The sequence below is a fragment of the Symphalangus syndactylus genome, chromosome 18, assembly GCF_028878055.3.
Source record: "Symphalangus syndactylus isolate Jambi chromosome 18, NHGRI_mSymSyn1-v2.1_pri, whole genome shotgun sequence".
NCBI classification, from domain to species: domain Eukaryota; kingdom Metazoa; phylum Chordata; class Mammalia; order Primates; family Hylobatidae; genus Symphalangus; species Symphalangus syndactylus.
This window is the reverse complement of record NC_072440.2, coordinates 61301041-61313195: the sequence shown is the minus strand read 5'-3', so window position 1 is coordinate 61313195 and position 12155 is coordinate 61301041. Positions and strand designations below refer to the sequence as shown.

Sequence of the window (12155 nt, the reverse complement as noted above, 5' to 3'; positions counted from 1 at the left end):
ATAAATGAGCTGAGTTAGGCTGGGCATGGTGGCTCACACCTGTAATCCCAGCACTGTGGGAGGCCGAGGCGGGCAGATCACAAGGTCAGGAGTTCAAGACCAGCCTGGCCAATATGATGAAACCCGTCTCTACTAAAAAACACAAAAATTAGCCGTGCATGGTGGCAGGCGCCTGTAGTCCCAGCTACTCCAGAGGCTGAGGCAGGAGAATCGCTGGAACGTGGGAGGTGGAGGTTGCAGTGAGCTGAGGTCGTGCCACTGCGTTCCAGCCTGGGCGACAGAGCAAGACTCCATCTCAAAAAAAAAAACAAACAAAAACAAAATGCTGAGTTCGAGTTCAGAAGAGGCAGCTGCCAATTGCAGAATGGATTTAGGGTATGTGCACGAATATGGGTTTCTTCAGTGGGGCATGTCTGTCACCTGGGGCCATGTAGATAAGTAATTGGACGAATCTTGATGACTTCACTTTGCTAGGATAGGAGGCCTACTGTGTGCAGGTGGGAGGAAAAGAGAGAAAAGTGTGAGACAGGTTTATTTAAGTCGGTGGCTTTTAGCCTTTGAGGATCTAGTGAAAGCTGTGAACCCAGCAAAATGCTAAATGCTCACATGCAGAATATTTTGCATACCATTTTAAAGGGGGTCTGTGGACCCACTTTTAACCCTAAACCCTGGTTAAGAAACTTCCACTTGGCTGGTTCCCATGGGCCGTCAAACCACACCTCCTCCAGGAAGCCTCCCTCGATTCCCATCCTGCGTTTCCACTGTGCCAGTGTCCCCCTCTTTCCTCTACTGCACAAAGAGGTTGTCATTAGCTGTTCTTGCCTGTCTCCCACTGAGAGGGCAGGGGCCAGTTTGATTGTCCCTGCATGTCCAGTGCCTGGCACTGAGTGGGCATCAGCAAGGATTTGCTGAATGGGACTGAGGAATAGCTCCTGGCGATGCACCAGGGGTGACATTTTGAGTGGGCTCAGAACCTGGCGGCTTCAAATGCAAATTTATTTGCTTTCTTCCAGGTGTGGGTTGATGAATAGTTGTGAAGACATGAGGGTCGCCTGTAAATTAATCCCGTGCCTGGGAGGGGCTGGGCTGAGCTAGAGGGGAAGGACATTCAAGGAGGCAGCCTGGCGAGGAGACCTCTCCCCTCCCCTCCCCTCCCCTCCCCTCCCCTCCCCTCCCCTCCCCTCCTCTCTCCCTTCCCCTCCGCTCTCTTCCCCCCTCCCTCCCTCCCCCCTCCCCTCCCACCTTCCCTCCCCTCCCCACCTCCCTTCCCCTCTTCTCTTCTCTTATTTTCTTTTCTTCTCTTCTCCACCTCTTGCCTGGTCCAGCTGGAGCAGAGTGAAGCCAAGTGTGCGGAGGCCTTGAAGACTCAGAAAGTGCTCACAGCGGACCTGGAGAGCATGCACAGCGAGCTGGAGAACATGACACGGAACAAGAGCCTGGTACCTGTCCCTTCCTACAGCTACAGGGACCTGGGCCAGCATAGGCCTCTGGGAGCTAGTGTGGGCCTAGTGTGCGCTCAGCACTATAGGAAGTACAAGGACATTTATTGTAAACCTACTGGGTAGCACCTTGGAGGTACAGACATCCACTGTAGGCCTCTTGTGTGCTCAGCTCTGTAAGAGGGACAAGGGGACTTAGTGTAGACCTACTAGGTGCTCAGCATTCTGAATGTGCAGGCATCCTACTGTCAGCTGAGCATTATAAAGATATAAGGGCATCAATGAGGCTCAATTGTGTGTTCCCATCTGCAATGATAAGCAAGGAAGTCTGTTGTGGACATAATGGGTGCTCGGTGCTGTGAATGTGCATCTGATGTGAGCTTGTTATTTGCTCAGTACCCAATGGGGGAACACAACTGTATGTTGTGTGCCCATCCTGCTCGCCACTCTAAGTGGTTCTCGGACATCTGCTGTGGTCCTACTGTGTGCTCACCATCATGAGATGGAACTTGTTCCTTATTGTGGGGCCACTGCATGTCCCCTCTAGTAAGTGGAGACAAGGGCATCTCTTGGCCCGCTTAGGCTCATCACCAGGAGAAGATTTGAGCCATTTATTATGGAACTACCCTGTGCTCACCCCTGAATGGGGACACATGGACATATATTGTGGATGTATTATTTTGGTGAAAATTGGATGTAGGTTTCCAAGTCCCCTGTCTGGGTGTACAGGGTTGGCTTAGATTTATACTCAATGTATAAAACCCTAAAGTTTAGGTATAGTTAGAGTTTTATAGGCAAATGCTTATCTCAAGATCTCTGTGGGCCTTTTTGTCCCTTATGTTGTTGGAACTTGCCTACAAGCATTCACGCACACACATACACATACATATGCACATGCGTATACACAGGAATGAATGTACACATTCACATGCGATCACCAGGCACACATACAAAATAAATGCCCTCCGTATAGGTAACCTGTGCCTCCAAGTTTATTCATCTACCCAATACATATTTATTGAGCACCTGTTATAGGGCAGGCCTGGTGCTTGCTGCTGAGGTTGTATCTGTGGACAGAACAAAGTCCCTGTTCTCAGGGAGAGTGCCGGGGTTTGCATTTTCATATATGTACTATGCACATTTAAAATGTGCACACATAGATTCCCAAATGGGATTGCACAGACATAAATTCATACACACATACACCCTAAATTCATAGTCACATGCAATGCCTAATACACACACACACACACCACCAAGCTGTTATACCTACCACATGCATTGGTAACCACAGCCACTCTTAAACATTGATGGTCACTCACCTCATACACCTATAGGCAAGCCCCTCTTTGCGCTTGCTCTGGACCCTGCTGCCCATCCCTCATCCTCCCACCTTGCCTTGACCACTGACCTGCCTCCCCTAGGTGGATGAGCAGCTGTACAGGCTGCAGTTTGAGAAGGCGGACCTCCTGAAGCGCATCGATGAGGACCAGGATGACCTGAATGAGCTGATGCAGAAGCACAAGGACCTCATTGCTCAGGTAGTGAATGGGACCTTGGTGGAAGAAGCTCAGGGACTTGGGGTGGGGTGAATGGAGAATGTTGAGAAGGTGATGTGGTTGGACTACTCCCTGGTCTTAACATCTTGGAGGGATAAGTGCACAGAGATAGTTAGGAATTGTACATTTCCTGTGGTCCTAATGGAGGACAATGTCACCTTCAGATGGTGTGTGCATCTCTGGAGGACATGTCCACCATGAAAGATTTGGATTTATTCATGCATCTATCTGCCCATCCACCCACCCATCGACCTTTCATCTGCTTATCAATTCACTCATTCACTTTTCCACCATCTACTCATTCACCCACTTAACTATCCATCTATCCATCATCCGTCCGTCCGTCCATCCATCCATCCATCCAGTCATCCACCCATCCACCCATCCATCTGTCCATCCAGCCGTTTATCCATCTATCCATTCATCCATCCATCTTTCCATTCATTTATCCATCCATGCAGCCATCCATTCATTTATCCATTCATCCATCCTACCACCGCTTACCCATTTATTCACCTATCTACCCATCATTTTCTTTTCTTTTCCCTGTCTTTCTTTCCTTCCTTCCTTCCTTCTTTCTTTCTTTCTTTCTTTCTTTCTTTCTTTCTTTCTTTCTTTCTTTCTTTCTTCTTTTCTTTCCTTCCTTCCTTCCTTCCTTCCTTCCTTCCTTCCTTCTTTCCCTCCCTCCCTCCCTCCCTTTCTTTCTTTCTTTCTTTCTTTCTTTCTTTCTTTCTTTCTTTCTTTCTTTCTTTCTTTCTTTCTCTCTTTCTTTTTCCTTCTTTCTTTCTTTCTCTTTCTTTTCCTTCTTTCTTTCTCTTTCTTTCTTTCTCTGTCTCTTTTCTTTCTCTTTTTCTTTCTTTCTTCCTTTCTCTTTCTCTTTTTCTTTTTCTTCTTTCCCACTCTTTCTTTCTTTATTCCTATCTTTCTATCTATAGCTATTTATTCAGTATTTACTGAATCCTTGCCATGTGTTAGGCACTGTGAAAAATGCTAAGTATATTGTGGTGATCAAAAGCACATCCCATTCCCATCTTCATGTACCTCACAGTTTAGTGGGCTGGGAAGACCTTATCATGTGGTCACCCAGAGCAGAGGGGAGACTTGCAAACTGAGCCCAGAGTCCAGGAAGGAAGTGAACACAATTCTGCAAATCCTGACCTAGGCTGGGAGTCAGGAAAGGCTTCCCAGAGTAGGTGTCATTTGGATGGAGATCTGAGCAAAGAGCAGGAGTCACTTAGATTGGAGTGAGACATTGGGGATTGGGGGTGCCTTCCAAGCAGAGGAAATAGCACATACAAAGGGCCTGTGATGGTGCATTGGAGAGACTGAAAGGAGGCCAGTGAGGACAGTGTGGCACAAGACAAGCTCAGCAAAAGAAGAGGATCAGATCAGGGTCTTAGAGGCTGTTATGAGATTGGGTTTTATTTTATGGTTGAAGGGAATCAATTGGCAAGCTTTTCAGGGGCAAGAGCAGTTGGAGAGGACCAGCCAGCATGCCGCCCCAGACTATCATCTCCATAAAGGCAGGACACTCCTCTGCCTTGTCCAGTGCTGTATTCAGAGCCAAGAAGAGTGTCTGCCCTGGAGGTGCTCAGTGAATCACTGTTGAATAAATGAAAGCTGACTTTGTCCAGGGGAAAGACAACTCCAGCCTGGTAGATGGAGTGAAGATGAGGAGGAGTGGATGGATGGGCCTGGGAGATGATCAGGAGCCATGAGGGCAGCATGGGTGAAACAGAAGCTTTGGGGTGAAGCTGGGGGGTGTGATGTGGAATCCCCAGCAGATCTCCACATAGTGACTGCATAATGGGGAGAACGGCTCCCTCTTTGCAATACACCATCCAGAGGAGAGCCAGGGTAAAATACCTGCCACGCTCTAAATGCATCTGACAGAGGTTGGATCTGAAGGGATTTCTGCTGGACAAAGAATAATAATAACAAAATAATTGATGATATCATCCACGTGGTAACAGTCACCACAAAAATAGCCTATGCCACTGTCTACACTTGCGAATCACACTTATTTTTTCCCCAAAGAGAGATTTATCTGTTCAGTTACATGGGCACTATATGCATATGCCCATAATAAATAATTTAAATAATAAAGACACAAGAAATCGAAAGTAAAGAGGTGCTTCTACCCTCTAGAATTCCTCTCTTCAGAGGTAATGAAGCTCAACAGTTGGTTCTATTTTTTAAAAAAACCTTTACTCTCCACTACTTAATTTAATCTCTGAACAAACCCAATACGGAAAGGCTGAGCTGAGACTGTCAGTCCATTTTATGAATGCAGAGATTGAGGTGCAGAGAGGCTCCGTAGCTTGCTAAGGCCAGGGTCCAGGTCTAGAACCTCAGTTAAATGACCCTCCGAGTAGCTCTCATCCTTCGGAATCTGGTCCTAGTGCCATGGCCAGCCCACTTCTGTCTGGGTTCTCAAGGGTGTATAATAAAATGCTGGACAGTTGACCAAATCCAGGGGCTTATATAATTGGAGTGACTCAGCGAACATTGAAATGAAAGATGGTGAGGAGGATGTGAGAGGTAATTTTTGGGAAACAGCTATTATCATAGAAGCTCTGAGAGATGTAGACATCTGTGGGTGGGAAAAGTAGGGATTTTCAGGGGTGGTTTCCCAGCAAGGCTTGTGGTCTCAGGGTGATATATATACATTTTTTTTTTTTTGTCTCACCAGTCTGCTGCTGACATTGGGCAGATCCAAGAACTGCAGCTGCAGCTGGAGGAAGCCAAGAAGGAGAAGCACAAGCTTCAAGAACAAGTATGTGCTCAGAGCCATCCTATAGTTGTATTAGTCAGGGTTTTCTTAGAGGGACAGAACTAATAGGATGTGTGTGTGTGTGTGTGTGTGTGTGTGTGTATATGAATTTATTGTTTGTTTGTTTGTTTATTTTTGAGACAGAGTCTCACTCTTTCGCCCAGTCTGGAGTGGAGTGGTGCGATCTCAGCTCACTGCAACCTCTGCCTGCCAGGTTCACGCAATTTTCCCACCTCAGCCTCCCGAGTAGCTGGGATTACAGGCACCCGCCACCATGCCCGGCTAATTTTTGTATTTTTAGTAGAGACGGGGTTCTGCCATGTTGGTCAGGCTGGTCTCTAACTCCTGACCTCAGGTGATCCACCCTCCTCAGTCTCCCAAAGTGCTGGGATTATAGGTGTGAGCCACCGGGCCCAGCTGGGGAATGTATTAAGTATTAACTTACATGACCACAAAGTCCCACAATGGGCCTTCTGCAAGCTAAGGAGCAAGGAGAGCCAGTCCGAGTCCCAAAACTGAAGAACTTGGAATTCAATGTTCGAGGGCAGTAAGCATCCAGCACGGGAGAAAGATGTAGGCTGGGAGGCTAAGGCCCATCTCTCTCCTTTTCACGTTTTTCTGCCTGCTTTATATTCGCTGGAAGCTGATTAGATGGTGCCCACCAGATTAAGGGTGGATCTGCCTTCCCCAGCCCACTGACTCACATGTTAATCTCTTTTGGCAACAACCTCACACATACACCCAGGTTCAATACTTTGTATCCTTCAACGGAATCAAGTTGACACTCAGTATTAACCATCACAGGAAGGAAGAGAGGGATTCTCCCTGGGTACTTATTTATACTTTGGCTCCTGGAAACTGTTTCCTTCATTCTTTTATTCATCAATTCATTCAAATACTCACTCAATTCCAGTTGTGTGCCAGGTGAATTGAGACCAGTCCTTAGAGAGACAGACACATGCACACACACTCACTCATTTACTCTTGCCTGTGCTTGTGCGGAATCCAAGCATGCCCCATGCACTGAGACTCAGCGATTCAGTGCAGAGTTTTCTCCCTCTGAGAAATGGCTCCAAGAACAAAGAGATGGTGTGTGCAAGACAGGATCACGATCCTCTGCGAAATCTTCTTTTGAAGTCATGGTCCCTCAAACATCTCTGGCTTCCCGTCATTACCTAAAGGGTTGCTGTTATCCATGAAATTTTCAAAGCTCTTCTGGAACCCTTGTATGTGCCTGCTTAAAGTGACTGTTGGAGTGACCAGGTCTCAAGCAATTTCCTATGGGTGCTGAGTAACAACACGCACAAAAAAATGGAACAGCAGCAGTGTCCATTTGCTGGCTGCTTATTATGTGCCAGTCACTAATCTCCTCTAATCCTCACAAGAAAAATGAAGAAACTGAGGCTCAAGGAAAGGAACTGACTTTCCCAGACTCACACACCAGGCAGAAACCTGGCTCCCAAACCCACACTTGCTTGTATCTTTTGATGCCGTAGCTTGTTGCTCACAGACTAGCTTTGCTCCTTGATCAGAGCAGGGAAGGAGAGAAAGGAAGCACTGATTGAAAGTCTTGTTTTCAATTCTGAAGACATAAGAAGCATCACCTCCCAGCACCTGAGACCCAGGATCCGGGTCTGGTGTGAGGGTCCGATGAGGGTCCCAAGATTGACACCCGGCAATTCTTGCTTGTGCAGACATTTAACATGCAGCACACCTGAGCAGAGAAGGAGGTGGTGTGAATAGCTCCTCCCACCCTCCCAGGCTGGGTCCTGCACATGTCTCTGTCCTGGTATCAGGAACAACAGGTGTCCAATAGACTTCTCTCTCGTACTTACAGCTGCAGATGGCTCAGATGCGTATCGAGTACTTGGAGCAGTCCACTGTGGATCGAGCCATCGTCAGCAGGCAGGAGGCGGTCATCTGTGACTTGGAGAACAAGACAGAGTTCCAGAAGGTGCAGATTAAGAGATTTGAGGTACATAGTGATTCATAAATAGTGCTTGGGCCAAGAGTAGGGGAGCTTTTGTGTAAGCTTCATCCATTCTTCTACTACTCATCTATCTACTCACATGCCTTTATCTAGACATACATTACCCATCCACTTCTCACCCAAACTCTCTCCCTCCTTCCATCATACCATCACCCCTCAAGCCACCTACCCGTTTACCCATCCATCCTCGCGTATGTCTCTCCATCTCCTTCCACCATCATGGGTCCATTCATCCATCCTCCCTTCCATTTGTTCTTCCTTTCACCTTTACTTTTTCCTGTCTTCCTCTATTATTTTTTCTTTAGCCCTCAACCGCTCTGTCTGCCCACTCTTTTATGCATTGATCCAGTTCTTCTTACCTCCGTCCACCTACTCAACCACTTACATGCCCAACACTCGTTTTGAACAGAAATTTATTTTGCACCCAGTGTGTGCTAGGCCCTGTTTTAGGTGCACAGAAGACAGATGTGTGACACAGATCTGCTTTCAGAAGCATACGTCTTTGTAAGCGATGTGGGTAAGATACGTACATAAATATCTGTAATACGGAGAGAGGGCTGTGATGTTTAGAGGATAAAGATCTTTTCAAGACTCAGGAATCAGGAAGGCTTCTGGGAGGAGGTGGCATTAATGCTGAACCTTGAAGGACAGGTAAGACTTGGATGGGCTGGGGTGAGGTTCAGTGATTACATTCATGTTGCCCTTGAGCTGGGAACACAGGTGTTCACTTCTTCAGCTCTGTAGGCCAGTGACATGGGACTTTTACAGAAGACATCACCATTGTCAAAATCCTTCACATCAGCCACTCCACTTGAGGTTTGATACAGTCCTGTGAGGCAGGTAGGATAAGCCTTATCTGATGAGAAGATGACCCCAGAGAGGTCAAGTGACTTGCTGAAGATAAAGCCAGGCAGTGTGTGGGATAAGGTAGATTGACACCTGACCTTCACTTCCTCCTGGTTACATGTTCCAATTTCTCTGCAGTCAGCTGGCTTCACCACAGTAAGACAGTGTGTCTAGACAGTTGGGAGGCTGCATTCCTCATTCTGAAACATTTCCCCCTGATCTCCCTAGGGGCATCTGGTCTCCAATAAGGCTGCTATGGATGAAGAACAGAGAGAAATTCTTCTTTGCTTTGACCCTCAGTGGTTCCCAGAAATTGCTCAAGGGATCCCTCAAGGTCTGACTGTCTCTGCAGATCACCATGAAACTTTGATCTACTATATTTTAAATGATTAAATATGTAAAGTTGGGCTATATCACATGCCATTTTAAAACTTGGTTCTAGCGTAGTGAAATGATAGCAGAGGAGAAAAGAAAATGAGTGTGGGAAAACTTCAAATGGAAAGATTCTATCTCCAAATTCAATTTTGCCCTCTGCCACCATGATTTGAATTTAGTAGAATTCTGGGTCTTTGAGGTGTAGAGATGGGGTACCTCAAAGACACAGTTTGAGAACTCCTTTCACTCTTCCTGCTGTTCTTAGAATTGCTGAACTTCATTTGAGAGGTGAACTAAATAGGAAAGCGTTTCTTTTAGGTTATTATTCGGCGTCTGATCTGCAGGCTGTTATCCCCACTGCCTGTGGCTGCAGAAAAAGGGCTCAGAGTCCTTAGCAGGGGCTTGAAATATTCATGTGGGTCCCATCTTATGTCAACACTAGAGTATTTGCCCATCAGGATCGATTGGTTCCAGGCTTGTTGGCCAACTAATGAATTCTGCAGAACAGTCTTTGGGTTTGTTTTGTGTGGCACTCGTTATGGCCAAAGCACTTTTCTCTCTATTGTTTCATTGTGTCCTCAAGGATTCCCCATCCCCCCTGCCACCAGGAAAGGAAAAATGTCATAAAATAGTAGGGCTGAGGCTCGTGAGAGATTGTCTGAACACCCTCATTTTATAAATCTGGAAGCAAAAACACATGTGGGGGAAAGATTTTTGACCTCAGCAGAGTTATCTCTTCATTGCACCAGCCCCTCGAGATAAATAGGAGCTGCTAAAAAAAAAAATTAATAATCCCCAACCCTTATCTGGCACATCCTATGTGCCAGGCACCCAAGCCTTCTGCATACCAAATTAGATTCTGACAGCGTCCTTGGGGCACAGGTACTATCATCATCCCTGTCTCTCAGAGGGGCTCAATAACCTGGCCAAAGTCACACAGCCAGGGAGAGGTAGAGGTGGGATTTGAACCCAGAGGGTCTTGGGGGCGAGGGTTCTCATAAATATGCTACACTGCCTCTCAGAATAGCAGCTATTTTATTTATTCATTTATTTTTTCGAGACAGGGTCTCTCTCTGTCACCCAGGCTGGAGTGCAGTGGCATGATCTTGGCTCACTGCAACCTCCACCTCCATCGTTCAAGCAATTCTCATGTCTCAGCCTCCCAAGTAGCAGGGATTACACGCATGCGCCACCACGCCCGGCTAATTTTTGTATTTTTTATAGAGAAGGGATTTCGCCATGTTGGCCAGGCTGGTCTCTAATTCCTGACCTCAGGTAATCCACCCGCCTCGGCCTCCCAAAGTGCTGGGATTACAGGCTTGAGCACTGCGCCCGACCATCATTTTTTGCATGTTGTTAATTCTTCATTTTTGTAGCAGACATCAGTATTCTTATCCTGATTATGAAAACACAGGAAACTCGGCAAAGGATTTATCTTCCTGAGGCTCCCTTGTTTCATACCCCTGGCCTCCAACTCCAAGGTGGGCATGTGTCTCTGCCCCTCCCAGGTCCTGGTGATCCGGCTTCGGGACAGCCTGATCAAGATGGGGGAGGAGCTTTCACAGGCGGCCACCTCCGAGTCCCAGCAGCGGGAGAGCAGCCAGTACTACCAGCGGCGCCTGGAAGAGCTGAAGGCTGACATGGAAGAGCTGGTGCAGCGGGAGGCAGAGGCCAGCCGGCGGTGCATGGAGCTGGTGAGTCCTGTCCCCATCATGGGCTCTTAGCGACTGAGGGTTTGCAATGGGGTAGACCCCCCCTTTCTTAAGACTTCTGCTTGGGAGACTCATGGGTTTGGGTCCTGGGCCTCCGGGGTGTGCTGGAAGCCAGGAGAAACAAGAAGGAGAGTGGGCTGAGACAACGCTGTCATTGGCTGCAAACCCTGGGGGTGGGCCCAAAGTGGACCAATGGCATTCACTGCTGCTGGATGGCCGCCAAGTTCATTTACATATCAGATCCCAGACTTTCTTTTCCTGCTCCATTCATTCCATCCCAATGGCAGGAAGGCCTCATACAAAAGAGGAAAGAACCAGTATTTATTAACGGCCTATCTTTTACCAGGTCTCAACATCCATAATATTCTGTAATCCTCATGTCAGCCCTGTGAAGTCAGAATTATTATCCCCATTTCACAGATGAGGACAAACCGAGCCTTCCAAAAGGGGAGATGACTAGTCTAAGGCCACATCTAGTAAACATAGAGCTATTTCTGGGCTGTTAATAGCACAACAAAAATAAAGATACAAATGATGATTCAAGCCACCACGTATGAAGTATTTACTCCCTACCAGGTTCTGAAGGAAGCATTTCTCATCTAAATCCTCATTTCAAAACTGTGAGGTAGGTGCTATCTTGATGTCCATTAAAAAGGTGGGGAAACTGATGCGTGGAGAATCAACTTGCCAAATTGAAGTCCTGAATGGTACATTTGCTTGCCCAGGGTCACACAGGAGTAAGAATTTGAACCCAGGGCTGCCTGACAACGTAGTCTCTGCTTTTGGTCACTAACTCATACTTTGCCTCCAGGATGGACCAAGGAACCTTCTTTTTTTTTTCTGGAGACAGAGTCTTGCACTCTTCCCCAGGCTGGGGTGCAGTGGCGCGATCTCAGCTCACTGCAATCTCCATCTCCCAGGTTCAAGCGATTCTCATGGCTCAGCTTCCTGAGTAGCTGGGACTACAGGCATGAGCCACCATGTCCGCCTAATTTTTTGTATTTTAGTAGAGACAGGTTTCACTATGTGGCCCAGGCTGGTCTCAAACTCTTGAGCTCAGGCAGTCTGCCCACCTCGGCCTCCCAAAGTGCTAGGATTACAAGTGTTAGCCACTGCGCCAGGCCCCAAGGAACATTTTAAAATTTGTTTCCTGCCTAATGGGAAGGTTTCTCCATCATTCGGTGTGTTGTTCTAAGAAGTTTCTGCACAGGTCACAGAGCATCTAAGAGTGTCTGTTACACTTTTTCTCCACGGGGCCAGATATCACTAAGGTTCCAGATTCCTGATTCTGTGACCTGGGGTGTATCTGGCACCCCCATTGCCTACCATCACTCAGCCTTCTAGAGACAGCCCACAATATGCCAAGGCTTGGCCCAGAGGTCTCTAAATTACATTTGTTTTCTCCTTCCTGCATTATCCACTCTGGTGTTGTGAGAGGTCTTGCCAACTTGTTCTTCCTGT

The 12155-nt window shown here is 47.2% G+C and overlaps 1 protein-coding gene across 1 annotated transcript in view; it reads left to right on the top strand.

Moving 5' to 3' along the window:
• MYO18B (myosin XVIIIB) overlaps positions 1-12155 on the top strand; it is a 297959-nt gene that overhangs the window by 212168 nt on the left and 73636 nt on the right. The window contains exons 35-39 of the mRNA XM_063623416.1: positions 1326-1439; positions 2864-2980; positions 5691-5774; positions 7609-7746; positions 10491-10676. Coding sequence (XP_063479486.1) covers positions 1326-1439; positions 2864-2980; positions 5691-5774; positions 7609-7746; positions 10491-10676 — 639 coding nt within the window. The remainder of the gene's footprint in view (positions 1-1325; positions 1440-2863; positions 2981-5690; positions 5775-7608; positions 7747-10490; positions 10677-12155) is intronic.